The 17,351-nt window shown below is 40.5% G+C and overlaps 1 protein-coding gene across 1 annotated transcript; it reads left to right on the top strand.

Annotated features, from left to right (window-relative positions):
• The first annotated feature begins 190 nt into the window (after positions 1-190).
• Positions 191-14,137, top strand: pkp2 (plakophilin 2). The gene is made up of 13 exons (XM_071909654.2): positions 191-495; positions 2,506-2,576; positions 3,614-4,248; positions 4,540-4,678; positions 5,153-5,360; positions 5,954-6,131; positions 8,321-8,438; positions 8,751-8,912; positions 9,750-9,926; positions 11,167-11,320; positions 11,760-11,952; positions 12,330-12,417; positions 13,446-14,137. The coding sequence occupies exons 1-13, from the start codon at positions 303-305 to the stop codon at positions 13,512-13,514; spliced, it is 2,385 nt and encodes a 794-aa protein (XP_071765755.2). The 5' UTR covers positions 191-302; the 3' UTR covers positions 13,515-14,137.
• Positions 14,138-17,351: the final 3,214 nt, after the last annotated feature.

The raw sequence follows: 17,351 nt of genomic DNA, 5'->3' as shown, positions 1-17,351 counted from the left end.
GGTGAAACGTATGGACTCAGCTGGCAAATTAACTCTGATATTATATGTGAAACTGGAAGAGTAATTCGTTACAGCACTCGTTACAGGAGAAAGTCACGTTATACCGCCCAGCCGTGGTAAAATGACACCCTTAGGTGACGCCTACGAGCCAGGCCCCACCCTCAGTGACAGACGTTGGTCGATACTCACCTGGATGAGTCAATGGACTACTAAACAGGACTAAAACATTAATCCAGGAACATTATCCAACCCGTAAATGAAGCGAACACTTCCGACCTATAACGACTTTGGATGGGTTCAACATGGACGAGATGTATTTTAAATCGGTTTTACCTGCGCAGGATCCGTTTGTGCTGGATGACACAAGTTTGGCTCTGCCGACCGAGGAAAATATAATATCTCCGACTAAAGTTAATTCAAACGACCGGAGTCTGCGTGTCCACCAGCAGGTTCAGCTCACACTCGCACGGAGGGGGAAAAAGGCAACTTCAAACGGTAAAATACAAGCTGTTGTTTAGCCTGCTTTTACATGTTCAGCCCATAGAGGTTCAAACCTTCTCTTCTCTCCTTTCTTTTCTATCATTACCCATCTGTTCCATATGGGGGCAAGAGGCTTTCCAGCACATTTTAAAAGTGGCTGTAAAAAAAGCATAGGCCTACAAAATACTAGACCAGGGGTTCCCAAATGTTTTCATCGGGCTTCCCCAAAACATTTACCAGACCCCAATTTGATAGGATTTTATCTGAGAGACCCCCACCTGTGAAGACAACTTAATAGCCTCCATAATTACCAGTTTATAATACTGTAGGTGGGGAGAGTGAAACCTCAAAGTTTCATCCTCTCACTTTCTATATTGAAAAGAAATAATTATGATTTTAAACTATTCCTCATTTTGCTGCGGACTCCAGTTTGGGAAGCACTGTAGCCTACTAGACAGTAAAACCCCTACTGTAGGCCAGATGAGCAAGCCCTTGCCTACCTTTTTGTCCACTAAGGGAATATACAAGTACTCTTTGTATACTGGAGGTCTGCTGTTATTTATTAAGACTAAATACAAGCATTTTTTGGACTGGAATGCAGGCTCCATAGCTCCCTTGTCCAACAGGTTTCTGAGTATCATCCATCCGCCTAAAGGCAGATGAAAGTGACAGCAGAGAGAACCTGGTCGAAATCAGGAATTTTACTCACTGGCCTACTTTCCATAGGGTAGTATCCCCTTATTTATTAGTAATAAACAGTGATGTAGTCGTAAATTAAAAGGTGGGTAAACTCAGTTCAGTCAGTTCAGTTCAGTTCAGGGTGCTTTATTGGCATGAAAAACGAAAGTGCATTGCCAAAGCAAAGTCAACAAATTCAAATTCAAATGGCAGTAATCAAACTTGCATGACAGTGACAATGAACCTATCTAAATACATACATTTTGCATTCTCAAACAGTGTTGGTCACACATTTTTTTCTTTTTTACCTTGCCAATGGTTCTCCTGTCACTGATCAGCCACTAACATAAACTAAAATCAATTATATTTTCAGAAAACCATTACTTTATTTTTTCCTCAAAAGATCCTATCTTCATATGACTTACATCGGTTTGATACTACTTACTATGATATGCTATGAATTTACAAAGATTTATGTCAGCCTGCAAAGGTGGGAAAACTCTATTCCTCAAATTAAAAGTAAACTAGGTAAACATCCCTGGTTATAGATTATAGATTACTATAGACTGTAATTTAGGCAGTGCCATTCAGTATCCTTAAAGCCCTGATTTCCTTTACCTGTTGGTCAAGGCTGCAAACAGCCTGCGGGCCTGTGTTTGCTTGCTTGCTTTCCACATGACCAGAGTAGTAATTTGTTTTAATGAGTACCTAGGGTGAGAGATTAAATTCCTGAGCTGAATTGGGTCCCACTCTGAAAAACTTTTAGACCTCCTGCTTTAGGCCTATTACTAAAAATGGCTAACCAGTAGCCGATTATGAAAACGGATTAGTGAATACCAACTGATTCATAAATTATCCTGCTAAGGCAAAATGTTTCATGTGCATATTGTTTTCTGTTGGTCAAACTTGATTCTATACTACTTTGTGTGGTTCTTTTGTTATTATGTGGTATCTTGTAACAGTATACACTGGGAAGATGCTGTCCAAAATTATTGAAAGGGTTTTGGCGGGCCTTTTGGGAAATATGCTTTACATAGTACATGGGCATGTATGTCTGTCAAATTATCAGAAGAAATCTCTCTATTTGATCTGTGCGCTCCTATAGTAGACTTGGGTTTGGTAACCAGCATTGCCATCCTTCTGCTTCACCCTCTACTTTCCTCCTGAACACAAATTAACATATGACATTTGGTTGACACTTCTATCCAAAAAGTCTTACAGTACATTTTTAGCTCAGGTGTCCCCCAGTGGGAATCACACTCCTGACCTGTATTGTTAGTGCCATGCTGCAAGGTAATTACACTGTGAAACTGTACGCTCTAACAAAGCCTCTTCAACATGTTTTAGGTAGTGTCAGTTTACAGAAAAACCCAGCAAGAAGCCCTGATGCTAGAGATGGACCCTTACCAAACATGAAGGTAAGGGAGTCCCTCTCTTTCTCTCTCTCTCACACACACACACACACACACACACACACACAATTTAGTGACGCCGATGAGCCACTGCATGTGTTACTTCAAGATTTGTCAGGTCACCATTTTTTACCGTTAAACTAGATCTGATCTACTTTTTAAGATAGAATAATCTGATTCCTCAATGCACAGGAATCAAGTATAATCTGGTGAATACTTTATGTACTTTACTTGTTTCATTAAACGGGCCTTTCATTGGATCTTGTTCCTGTGCATTATGAGGAACATCAGGAAGCCTTAGATGCATATTCGGCTGCATGTTGACTATTGTGTGCCATCCTCTTTTGAATATAGTCAAATGGGAGAGTCCCTGGTCTGCTGCTGCTTTGTGGCCTTTGGAATTTGTTTTGGCTATCAAATAATTTTGTTCTTACAATATGATTTACAAAGTACGTAATGTCTGACATTTTAATAATGTTTGCTTCAGAGTGTAGCCGAATTCAGTGCAAAATCACATGAAGAAAAACGTAATTTCCATGTAGACTTACATGAGTCTCATACATGATGTTGTTGGCAAGGATCAGGGAAATAAAACATCTTATTTTAATCTGCACAGAAGGTCTCATAGCCTGGTATTATAGTATCTAAATAATGTGATGCCCAAAGTACAACCAGCATATTTAGATTTTACATTTGGGCAGCAGGGTGATGCAGTGAGTAGGGAGACCTTCAACCTGAGGAACCGGGTTCAACCCACTGTGTTGGAAATTATCCACCCTGCTGAAGTTGCTGAGCAGGACATTGAATCCCTACAAGTGCTGCTCTGCAGCTGAGCCTGACCTTTGACCTCTCTGGAGGCGGAGAGCAAAAAGAGAATTTCCCTATGGGGATCGATACAGTATCACATTATTTACATTTACATATTAGGCATTTATCTGATGCTCTTATTCAGAGCAATTTACAGTGAGTGGACCAGAGGAATAAAGTTACCACAGTGTATAGTTGTTGAGACTATTTTTTCAGTGCTCTTATTTTTGGCGCAGGTAAATGGAATGAGCTTCAGCGATCACTCTCTTTCAAGCAGCCATGTGCGGAGGCCCTCCAGGAGGGTGGAAGTGTCTCCTTCCCCGAGCCCAGAGTTACCTCGCAGCCGCTTGGCGTACGGGACCCTCCGCTTCGGGACCTACACCCTCCCTGGCCCCAGTCAGACAGTAAGGATGGCCCCTCTGCTGGACCACTCACTTGGGTCTGATTCATTTCGGCGTTACGCCTTCTCAGAAGTACCTCGAGGCACGCGGCTGCACCTATCCACACCCACTCACGGGAGCTACCACCATAAGTCAGTCAAACAGACAGCAGGGCCACAGGCCGTATTCGCAGAGGCCCCATTTCAGCTCAGTAACCACAATGGCTCTTCACGGAGTCACCACCAAACTGATGTCCAGAGGGAGACAAATAGTGTGCGGAGACACGCTGGCTATGGGACACTTGGTGCTAGCCAGCGTGGGGGGGAAGGGCTAACCTGGCTGGCTCGGGTCAGGAGGGACGGCCAGGGCCAGGTGCTCGGCAGACAGAATTCATACCCTCCCTCCATGGCCAGCGTTGAGGTGGACTTGACCAGGAGGATGGAGGCGGAGCTCCCCATTCAGCAAATACAGATGGAGAACGCTGTGACACTGTGAGATTTTCTTCTTTTTGTGGAACTCTTCTGTTGTGTGTGTGTGTGGGTGGGTGTGTGTTTTGGGTGGGTGTGGCCATAGTGCATGGGGTGGGGGATTAAATTATTTGTCACTCAATGAATTTCACTTTATATATTTAAAAAAAAATACAATAGCACTTTTGCACACGTGAATGTTCCAAAGACAGGTGCGTAGGAGAGAACTGAAATTTTAAATTTGCTTAGGGCCAAACTATTTTTAGTCTTTTGTGGATTGTGTATTTTCTCACCCGTTGCTGTCTTCTCGCACAGGAAGTCGGAGAAGAAGCCTCCGGAGCTGACGTTAGAGAGGGCCGTGAACCTGCTGACTCAGGACAATGAGGACACACTGATCTGTGCAGCCAGCCTCATACAGAATCAATGTTTCAGCAGCACTGATGCTAAAAAGATGGTATGCTTAATAGTCTCTGATGGTACTTGCTACTGGTACTTGTGGGATACAGCTAAGTGGCTATCCATGGTACAAGTCTCTAAGATTACAGTTCTCAGTTCTTACCATTTTAGCTAAGTATGCAAAAGCCAACGCTAACTTCATGACAGAGATATAAAGGTTCAAAATAGATTCAAATATAGAATATGTCGGCAGCTAAACATGTAAAAGCCAACATGAACAAAAACAAAAGCCAAGCCCTTTCGCTTCAAGGTCTGTGAGAAATTCGCAGGAATAATAAAATGCTTATCTCATTTGGACATGACTGTGTAATTGGTATATCAGTCCTTTCATCTCGGCGTGGTGTTATTCATCTTGGTGAGGGATGACTTTGATACTTGGCATGGCTATGATATATGATTACTATATGGCATTTTTTAATAGCTGTCATGGCTTATGCAAATCTGTCAATCAATAATCAATTTTTACCTCTAGGTATTCTATCTCCACGGGATCACGAAGCTCCTGCAGCTCATCCAGAACGACAATGAGGAGGTGCAGCGAGTCGCCGCCGGGGCGCTGCGCAATGTAGTTTTCCAAAGCAGCGAAAACAAGATGGAGGTGAAGGAAAATCAAGGCGTGGCCACCATTCTGCGTGTGCTGAAGAGCAGCCGTGATGTGGAGACCAGACGGCAGCTCACTGGTCAGTTTTTTGCAGATGTTGAGCTTTGTAAATAGATACACCAAAGAAGCAATGCTCTGTTTAAAACCCCAGACTGTACTTGCGATATACAGTTGCTGCCCTATTTAGAAACACTGTCACTCTACCACTGGCTATGTTTGCTGTATATTCTGATATATTGGATTGAAGACTTTTTTCTGAATCTTACTGTGTGGGCTTTTGATATAAGGTCAGACACTACGTCATGGCTAAATATAAGTTTTACATGTATTTTTTGTTTTATGTTGTATTGTTTGCATTCAGCCCACCATTCATTGATATTGTTTACTTCTGCAATCAACAGCACCTTTAAAAGGAATGCTCAACTGTGCACAGGACACATAGTTTTGACAACAGGGCAGCAGGGTGGTGTAGTTAGCTGGGACTGTGCTTCAATGGGACGGTCCGGGTTCAAGCCTCCATGACAGCAAGCATCCACCCTGCTGAAGTGTCCTTGAGCAAGACACCGAAGCCCTTAGCTAGTATTCTGCAGCTGATCCTGCACTCTGACCTCAAAAAGTCAAATTTTCCCTCTGGAGAATAACAAACCCTGCCTCTCTCCACCTTCCTCCTAGGTCTACTGTGGAACCTGTCATCTCACGACCTTCTGAAGGAGCATCTCTCCAGAGAGGCCTTGCCCGTCCTCACCAGCACCGTCCTGGTGCCCAGCTCCGGCATATCCGAGGGCGAGAACCCCAAAGATGAGCTCCTAGCTGACGCAGACGTTTTCCACAACGCTACCGGCTGTCTGCGGTAGGTTTCTTTGTTTGCTGTGAAACTGGACACCTGCTGAGCTCTTGCAGTGTAGATTATGGATAGGGGTAAACAGATACCACTACTGGCATCAGATATTCCGCTGATACAAGACTAAAAGAGGGTATTATATTGGAGAATTTCCCCATTATCATAATCTGTCAGCAAGAGTCACGTAATAAGTTGGACATCAAATAAAGGACTTACTATTCTGTCGTTCTCTGTAATGGAGAAAAACGGATCATATCTCACTGGTTTGTTCCCCAATGACTCACAGTCAAAGTGTCTGCTGAATACACATATTGGATTGGATTGGTACTTAGTATTGGCTCATACTTAAAGTTTAGTATTCATAATCTGTATTAGTACAGCCCATGTTGGGTCGCTGCATCATAAGGAAATAATTTTATGATATTACAAAGGGCAAAACACATGGCAATGAACCAGAGCTAATAAGTTATATAAAGTTATTGCTGGTGTAGTCCTTGTTTACCCAGAAAGAAGTCCCAGCCCAGACCAGCTGAGTTATGGCTAAGCAATCTCTCACCATGGTGGTAATTTTTATGATCCCTTGTCAGAATCCTGCTGTAAAGAGTAATTTCCACAGAAATAGAACCAGTAGAACGGCCTCTTCCTGATGGATCAATGTTATCTCTTGAGGTGCGCTTCCCACATTATTCCAGTTCTGTGGTGATTTCTCACTTAGGGGACAGAGCTCCTAGAAACAAGCTAGGTGTTCTGTCTTTTCACATGTTAAAGTCAGTCAAAGCAAAGCACCCTTACATGATTGAACCTTCCAAGGACAGAGGACTCATAACTGTTGGTTGCTTGTAATGTTGGCAATCTCACAATTTAAGATGATTCTTACTATTGCAAGTCACTCATGAGTCGCCCTGGATCAGCAGCTTGACCTAAAATGTTGAAGAGTGTATCCCATGCTAGATTCAAATGTAAGGGGAGGTATGTGTGATCAGCAATGTTATGGAAGCACTTTGCCACCGACGATGATTTTCTAGTGAGAATGTAACTTAACAAAGCTGCATATTGCTGTAAAATAAAGGAACAAAACAAATATATCAACAAAAAATTGTCCATAAAAATGGAAGACACTGCTGCTCCATTTATGCCTGCTCAACTGAACATAAATAGTCCAACTATGTATAGCATTAATATTATCATTATTCTTAACAATGTAAATTTACAAACACTATAATATTGAAGGTCCACCCATCAGTTCAGTGGCCACTAAGTACACCATCAAATGAAACCAAAAAGAAAGCTGATACTGCTGGCTCATTAAAGCCCACTCAGCAAAATTCAGAAGTAATCACCACTCTACTTGTGTTACATCATTTTTCTATTATCCTGGAAGCCAGGGAAACCACAATTTATCCATTGTGGTCCGAGATTACGTATCAAGTTGTTGGCTTCTAGTTGACCATTTGCTTGTTTGGACAGATAACTCCTATTTACAAAGCAGGGGATATCAGAATTACTGCTCCCCTGGCAACTATGGCCAAATGAAAACGGTGAAAGACTGAATTATTCATCGGGCCCTCTCTTCTCTCCGGTCCACTGAACTGAAATCACTCAGTCCTCGTTGGCCTTGCATGTTATCAGGTTCTCCTTATCATGTTCTAAACCTTTTCAGTCGGCATTCCTCCCTCCTGCAGTTCAGAAAAACAATGAGTTCCTTTCAAATTTATTTTCCATCACTGCACAAAGCACTTGTTAAATGACCAAAGGTTAATTCTTGTATTTATTTTGTTTATTTTCCCAGGGAAGGTTAGGTTATGTTAACATGTTTTGTTAGTCTGTTGAGATAAATTGCTGCCACTGGAATGCCAGAGATCCAAAATGGTGCATTTATTAAATTGTACAGTGCTGTATGGGGTCCCGTATAGGACATAATTCAAACTTTACCTTGTGCATACACACATTTTACCTCTCATATACATATATGAGATGCTTACACATTCAGATATTATGAAATACTCTCACATACAATATTAAAACACTCTCATATACACTACTGAAATGGTTTATGTGCATATATACCACTGAAACTCTTCCTTTTAAAGTATTCAATAATAAGGATCAGGATTTGCATATTCTTTAAAGACAAATGGAATGTAAAATGTTACCTCAATATCTTAAGTGTTACCAAATTCTGTTTTTTTTTTTTCCAGAAATATAAGCTCAGCTGGTCCGGATGGCAGGAAAGCAATGAGGGAGTGTGAGAATCTCATTGACTCTCTGGTCTACTACATCCGGGGCACCATAGCTGACTATAAGTCAGATGACAAGGTGAAGTGATAAGAGTTTATTTTCCCATTCAACTTCACAACAAAATACATTGCAATTACATTTTGCTTGGCAGTCTCATCTACAGTGCAACTTACAATTAATGCACCAGTGATAGGCTTGAATTTCTATATTCTCAAATCATTCTCTACATGCATACTTACTATTTTGTGTATTTTTCTTCAGTAATACAACAAAAATTATCCTTAGACACATACTATTTTTCTACACTGCACTTTCTCATGCCCAATCATTTATATAAGTCCCTTTACTCCTGTAATGTGACATTTGTGTATCTACTCATCTCCTCTGCAGTCCACAGAGAACTGTGTGTGCATCCTGCACAACCTCTCCTATCAGATTGAGGCAGAGCTTCCCCAGAAGTACGCCAAAGATCTCTATGAGTCTCGACAGAACCTGGCCCCCAAGGCCAAGACTCCCGGCTGTTTCGGTTATCGCAGTGTCAAGATCACAGAGGTAATCCCCTCATATGATAATCCAACAAGACAATACAAAGGTTGTCCTCATGTGGCACAAACCTTTGATGGCAACATTCAATGAAAACTGTTGGTTTGCTGCATGCTTAATCGCCAACCTGTTTTTGTTATTTTTCTTTTTACAATGTGAATAAAAGCATAAAAGCAAATTACACATTTTGCATCATTGCTTCATCTGGTTCACTTCTGCCAGCAACTCAAAGACCTACTGCTGTGTACAGAACACCATTCTCTTATTGGCAAAATACAATACTACAATACAATAAATGTTTGAGGCAAGAGACACTAGCAAGAGACCAAGCATGCATACCTTGCATTTAGTACATAGCTGCGTGTATGTAGCTAGTTAATTCCATTGTGAAGTGTCTTGTGCTAAGAGATATGTTAAAGGTTTTTCTAAATTTGGTTTAATATTTTAAAAAAAAGGTTCAATAAAACACTACCCATCAACTCCTCCCCTGTACCTGCATGCACACACACACACCTCAGATCATCTAACTCCAGTGCAGCTCAGTGGGCAAAAAGTAGACGACTGTGGCTGTACTGGGCAACTCCCAAGTGTGGATTTAAATAACTGTGAATGTGAAGTAGGGTGTTGCTGAAATAGAGCATGCATGCTTAGTCAGTCTTCCCCGGTTAAATAAAGTTTAAAATGCATACACACACACACAAGCCTGGCAAGAAGAATAAGAGTTTCGGAGTTGAAGAACAATGCTAAGTTTGTATGTTTTTCAATGTTCATCTGCTGCAATTGTTTGGCAACAATTTAAACCCACTGAACTGACCTCAAATCAACTGTTACAACCTGTCTTCTTAGCATCTGGAGCGGCAGTGCCCCCTGCTGGAGGAGAAGGCCAACCCCCGAGGCGTGGAGTGGCTGTGGAGCGCCATCACTGTGCGGATGTACCTGTCACTGATCGCCCGCAGTATGCGTCACTACACCCAGGAGGCCGCCATAGGAGCGCTGCAGAACATCACAGCTGGAAATGGAATGGTAAGGAGGGGCAGATGCAGTTCATGTCTTTGGGTTTTGGGGTTTTGGGTTAGAGTTCTGGATGCTGCCATTTGTCACAGCTATATTCACACTTAAATATACATATAGTTGGATGCTGTAATGTTTTAGTTATGGATCAGAGCAGGCTTATAGTTTGGGTTATGGTGAGATGAGAATGCTGTGCTAAGCAAAGTATTATCTAGAGGTAATACACTCAATTTGTCCATGTATGCATTAGTTAACTTAAAACAGTTCTACAGGATTGTGGAGGAATTCTGGAGATTGTTGCTGAATTCAAGTCGTGTGTGTTTTTAACAAACACGTCTTTGTACTGGAAAAAAAACCTTTCATCTCCAAAAAGCAAACTTTTCAGTGACTAAATGTGCATTTTTTTAATTAGTGCATAGACGTTTTGATGATTCACAAAATATTTTCAACGGGTTTGCTTCGTGTTACAGTCACGAAACTTGTTTTACACATTGTGGAAAATGTCAGCTATTACTTCAAGACTGAAAAATTAATATTATATTACATATAATACAATAATAATATTAATTTATCATGACTTTGTTTTCAAATATACCAGGCTCAGGGTAAGAATAATGTTCTTCATGATGTGTTGCAAATAAATGTAGTTAAAAGTTTAATTGAATTAGTTCAGTTAAATGAAGTCCTCACAGGCAGAACAGTCACAGCTGACAACAGCAGCTCCTCTAATTAAAATGAGGTAAACCTGCTGAGTGGAGGCTTTCCAGTTCAAATGCTGCAAACTGGACTGACTGGAAGGATTTCAGTGATTCTTTAGTGAGGGAAGACAGTCAAGACCAAGTTCAGTTGTGATGCGTTTACTGGAGTTAGTCTGAAACTGCCTGGGGAAAAAAAGGTATTTTTGAAAATGCAGTAACTTGAAATTTAATTAATCAAACAAAATCAAATATTAACAATGCCTTCATTAAACATATTTGATCATATATGTAAATAAATAGAGGAAAAATTGAATTCCTGAAACAATTCATTTCCAAAAGATCATCACCTCATGTTAATAATTCAGTACCTCTAAAATATAGAAGATCCACATTGTAAAAAATAGTATCAAATTGTCAGCCAGGGACTTAAATGACATACTACCCTTTAAAAAGTACAATAATGTGTTTAAATTTTGTGCTACCAATCGTTCTGTGAGAGTCGCTGTCAGTCACACATACCGTACAAATTGTCCATTTTGTCTGTGGCCTGGCAGGTGACTGAAGCCATCGCTCACACCATTGTACTGCGGGAGAATGGCCTTCAGCAGGTCAGGAAGATGTTACAGGAGGGAGAGAGTGATGTGAGGAGGACGGCCGTGTCGCTAGTGAAAAACCTCTCGCGCTACAGGGAGCTGCACCCTGACATTGGTAAATATTGGGATACTTTGACATTTTGAATATTTGTCTGTTATTTTTCTCCACAAGACAGTTGTTTGCCTTGTTAGGAATACGTTTTTGTATTGGTAGCTCAAATAATCGCAAGATGAAACCAATTGCTGCAAGCTAACAAACTGGCAGAAAGGATTACAGATAGAGTAAGAAAATAATTCAAATTACATGAGAAAATTCTGACCTAAAATAAAATAATGAATTAGCATCACTGTCCATCAGCCTAAAGTCAGCTGAACAAAAGGAAAATTCAGCTACACTTTGTGAATAATAAATGAAAAATTATCATAATACAAATAGCAACAAGTGCTGCTGAATTTTCCTCTTGTACAGTTCTCTACTTCATTCGGACACCTTGGGAAAACTGCGCGGTAGTAACAGATTTTATTCCACTTTCTTTTTCTCCATCATCCTGAAGTCAAGCAGGTGTTGCCGGAGCTGGTGGCGATGCTGCCCAACGACGACACCGGGACAGACCTGCCCACTGAGGCGACGGCCTCCCTGTGTCACATCCTCGTTAACCTCAGCCAGAACGACACGCAGCACATCAAAGCCATCGTCAACCACGGTGCCCTCCCCAAGATCATCAACATCAGCACCAAGGACAACGGGTCAGTTAGAGCTCCCCATATCATCGCTCGTAACTTGGAGTGCTGATATACTGCATACAGAGGCAATTTTGGGGGGGAAATGTTCAAAACAGTTTCTTCTTTAGCACTTTATTGAGAATTTTGTGATACTCAAAGACAATAAAGTAATGTATGAATTGGTGCAAAGCAAGATCATAAAATACAAAGCACAACTTGAAACAGTATATATAAGAACTGCAGGGGAACTTGAGTTTTTGGACTTTGGGATACTAGTACTATCTAGCGTCCCAGTTTCCAGTACAGAACAAGTCATCTTTTGCCCAGTAAGATAGCTGTCTGCTATCAAGTCGATATATATAGGAAGGAAAAAATACTAATTTCACCTTTCCATTTCTCAGCTATGGGCCAACGAGGGCGGGTCAGGCAGCATGCATCGTGCTACACAGCATGTGGAAACACAGTGAACTCCACGGAGCTTACAGGAAGGTGGGTTCCTATGCATGTGACACTGCAGCGTACCGCATAGTTTCTTAGGATAAGGATAATAGCGGTGTTTTCTTTAAGTGTGTGCCAATCATCTAGGCTGTCCCTCTTCTTTACGTTATTGCTGCTGCTCTCTGCACACAGTCAGCATAGTTGGAGAGATCAGGGCTCGTTTTCTACCTTCAGAAGAAGCTATTTGAACATGAACAAGCACAAAATTTGTGATAAGCTGTGACCAGATAGGTGCAAGTTGCCTTATTGTATGTGTTGTGACAAGTGGTAGCCTAAATTAGGCCTATACCTGTTTAGATTGTGCAGTCACTAATAAGGATGTTCATGAGTAGGCCTAATCAATCATCTGTTATTTAGTATCCCTGGGCTCTATATGTGCAGTGGGGGTTTTTGCAATTGTTGGGACCGACTGGCAGAGTGACTTATTCTAGCTGCTGGTTGTAGCTAAAAACAACTTCCACAGACTTTTACCTGAGTTTGATAATCCACCACGGTAAACATGAAGCCTTAACTTGGTTTTGTCAAAGTTTCTGTTTTATCATAATTTCTTTGTGCCCAAGTTGAGTGTTTTCATATCTGTGTGCGCATTACGTTAAGCTCTGCTTACTGTCAATCACCTGACACCCACAGGAAGAAAAGGAAGTCTCCACCAGGAAATAATCTCTTAAAAACATGTCGCCTTACAAACTTTATTGTCACATTCATGTCTTTTTATTTAGGGGATCTTTGTTAGACAGGACAGCAGTTCATTTCAGGCTAGGTTTGACACTAGACATAGACAAAAACAAATGGGCTATAACTCTATATGACACTGGTATTATCCTTTTAACTCTGATTTGGGAGCCTAAATAGGTCATGGGGCTTATTTTGTTTGCGTCTTCATGTAGTATATTTTGACAAGCCTTGTCTTAGGACAAGAGACAAATTGTCTCCTTTGTATCCAGAGACATTTTAAAGAACCACTGCAGTACAGTATGAATTCAGTGTCCTCAGATTGGTTGTCTTTCCTTTCTCAACAGGCTGGGTATAGAAAAGTCGATTTCATCAATGCGAGGACGGCAAAGGCTGTGAACTCATCGCGAGACTGAGCAGAAGACACCCACATAACAAACTGAAGTTGAAGCGTGTTTGTCAACCTTGTTTACACTTTTGGTCCCAAATCATTCAATGCGCTGTTGTATTGTAATGAAGCGTCTATCTTTCTTTTCCCCGTGCTGCAGACAAAAGTTTGTAAATTGTACCTAAGTTTCCCTTAAAGGACTCTTTAGCTTTATTGGCATTCCTCACTGAAACCATTGGGTACTACTGGCCACACTGAAGGACAAATGTAGAAACATTTCCCCCGATATACCAACTGTTTGGTGAAGACAATTAAGGAACTAAAATTGAAAATATCAATGTATCCCTTTACCATGAAAATTGTTGTTTGTGTAGTGTTTTTTCTACTTGTTAGTATGTGTCAGCTCCACTCGACAGTTTAGACTGCTGCTGTGTATTCTCAAGCACTTCAGACGTTACTGTAATTATACAGAGAATCAGAAAGCAATTATGAAGGATGAAAATCAAAGAAGGAAAAACATTACTAGTTGTCAAACTAACATACTATTATATATAAATGTATATAAATGACAGTTTCCCACTTAATGCACAGAAACAAGCTGATCCCTAGCCCTTGCCTTCTGACTTTTTCTGAATGTTTTTCCAGACATGAATAAACCCTTGTAAATGATCTTTGTTGTTCATCATTTCTATGCTAATCACTTAAGAAAATGCCAGGACATAACAGCTCATGAATCACTACAGGTGAATTGGTAAACTAGTTTTCAATATTCTCCTAACTTTTCCCCATTAAATCACTTTTATCTTAATGAGTATTCTACACAGAAATCATTATTGAAAAAGGTCAGTCATTGCCAAGCCATTATATAATGACAAATTAATGTGGTTCCATTTTCCATTAGTTTACATCCCCTTATATGCCATTTCTGTTAAGTACTTTTCTTTTCATTACCATCGACAAACAAAAGTTGAGTCATTCATCAGAAAATAACACTGTACTTCCGAAGTACAATTTATCAATACGATCAAAGATAATTTTTGTCCCTTTACACTTGAACACATGTGAGTTACACAGTCCATACCCAAGATGTTATTTAACTTGGAAACATGCAAACCAAATTAAACAATTCCTTCGATCATTTGCAGATTAAGTGTGGAAGAGGCGGTCTGTGCCAGCGGAATAGACGGCAGCATCAGATGTTCGGCTCATAACGTTCACACTTGTCAGTCAGTCTTGTGTGGGTCAGTGTTTTATCCAAGGGCAGATCTTGGAGACTTTGAGGCCCTGAAGCAGCGCTGACCTTGCAGGGCGAGCTGCACTGCGGTACAGCTGAAGGGGGGAGGAGCAGGGAGGCTGGGCGCCGATCAACATCACCCCTCCCACACAAGGCTGAAGGACAGAAAGAGAAAACAAACAAAAAAAAAAAACATGTTTAATGGCTGAATCAAGATGTGGATTAGGTCAGTTCACTTTCAACTTGGAGGGAAATTAAAAGTGATATTCTTTAATGGTGATTTTATAATGAGGATTCTGGTACATTGGACTGTAGACAGTGGAGAGAGACTGGAAAAGTGTGTGTGTGCGTGTGTATGTGTGTATATGTGTGTGTGTGTGTGTGCGTGTGAGAGAGGTATAACATGCAACAGACAGTGAGCCAGACTTGAACTCGCATCTCCGAGCTGAACACATCCTCAGTACCCAAAAATAGGACGCTCCTCCTCAGAAATCCCTTGCCCTTGTTTTTTATTCAAAAAAAGGCAAATTACCCCTGGGACCCACTCTGTGTAATAAAGCTGATCCCACCTGGGAACTCTAAAAAGGCCTCACTTGATTGGAGGCAAGATTTGATCAAGGAATTTCCTAAGTCAAATTAACATTTATCCCATGTGATTACAGCTTTATATTGGTGATTTAAATTGGCACCCACTCTTATGAAATAACTGAGAGTGCAAAATCATAACAAATTAGGGTACTTTAAAGTGAACAGTAGGTAACTTGAAATGGTAACACTTTGGCAGAGTGGTTTTATACATACCCCTGCTGATCTAACAGGCCCTCCACTGATTCCTTCAGGTCTTCTGGTTTGGATACCTATGCAATAAATATAAAATAAATAATACAACAGCTGAGACGTTGTGCTGTGATAGCATGAATGTAGCTGACAACACTTGAGGTTCACCAGCCAATACTGCAGACACAGATGAGCTAAAACTTTGTAATATTTTGATTTGTTTGGGGTTTTTTCCCTTGTTTTAGTTTCATTCTTGCATCCTTTTGTTGCTCAAACACTCTGATGATCATGTTTTGTAAAAAAGCACTTAGACTTGTCTGCTTACAATGTAAAAAAAAAAGTACATCATGACTTTGTTGATGTATAAAGTTTAACTTCTGTCTTTGACCTGATGGCCCTCACCAGTAACTGGAGATGAGAGGAAATCAGCTGTGGAGCAGGAGGTGCAGGCAGGATGGGTGGAGGATCCTGGATCCTGAGTCCATGGACTGCGGGGAACCAACAGCATCCACTCCTTTCTGTGGGCAAAATGACTGATTGGTTGACTGATTGAATGATTTTGATCATTAAACAGGGATGTAATGATACTAACATGTAACAAAGTAGTACATTTATCTCCTGGTTTTAAGGTTGATATATTTGTACTGGTTTTCTAGTTTTATGCAGACTTAGTATTGCATCTTTGGCATTCAAGTAAAACTCAACACCAGTATTTTCCTGCAGTGGCTTGGCTTCATACCTTAAATCATTCAATGCTGCAATCCCCTCAGCTTCCTCTCCCTCCTCTCTGCCCTTTGTGAGAGGAAATATCATATCAAATATAGATCATAATTGCCCATGAGAAGCACTGATTAATTAATGATTCAAATATAGATTGAATAATGTTACTTACATTAATTAATAATTGATCATTCTAATTAAGGTGTGAACCTTTATCATGATGATTGCAATTGAAGAATGTAGAATAACTCTATTAATCCTCCTGCCAGACATGAATATACTGTACTTGTCTTTAAAGATGTGGAACACAAGTTTTGCAGTGAGGTCAATGGAGTAAGTGCTGTATCCTGCAGAGGGCAGTGGTGTTGTAGCATTAACTCTCACCAATTACTACACATCAGTCTCCACAGTGGGGTGTGGAAAAGTGAAAAAAGAACGTCCAGACTTGAGTTTTATTTCTCATGTAAAGTATTGCTGTCCCCAAATAGAATTTATCTTTCATATAGTTGATTATTCCACATTTCTAAAAGGGATTTAGCGCTCAGATTAAACTCTAAGCCTTTCTATTTCTGGAGCTAAACTTTTCCACACTTTCCCCTACTTTCTTCATTTCTCTAATTCTCTCTAATCACTCCACTTAGTGAACTATTTAGGTTACAAAGTCCATGATTGCTAAGCCTTAGTTATTGCACTAGCAGAGAAAAGCTCTGATGAAGCTAAATCCTTCCAGCAATATTTGTTTTTCCAGAATTTATGCTGCTCTGTGAATTGGTCATATTTTTATTTGACAGGGATTCCCTGAAAGAGCCACACCCTGTTGTGATGTAGTTATTATTCAACCAAATTTTTGTGGAAAAGCAAGGGAGGGTTTAATCAATAAGCAATTAGTTTATTTGTCCTTTTAAGAACAATCAAGCCCAATTGGCAACGGGAAGTCTTACTAACGCAATCTATATCGATATAATTTCCCTTGAAGAGTCGCCCAGGATGACTTACTTTCCTTGTCAGCATTACTCAGTGTGTGAGAGATAAATAGGCGACTCTGAAGCCTGAAGAATGATATTTATAGACCAACATAGAAATAATATACGTCCAAAATACCAAAATAGCCAACAGTAACAGGTGTCAAGACAC

The sequence above is a fragment of the Centroberyx gerrardi genome, chromosome 24 (genome assembly GCF_048128805.1).
Source record: "Centroberyx gerrardi isolate f3 chromosome 24, fCenGer3.hap1.cur.20231027, whole genome shotgun sequence".
Taxonomy (NCBI): domain Eukaryota; kingdom Metazoa; phylum Chordata; class Actinopteri; order Beryciformes; family Berycidae; genus Centroberyx; species Centroberyx gerrardi.
This window is presented reverse-complemented; position numbering and strand designations above follow the sequence as displayed.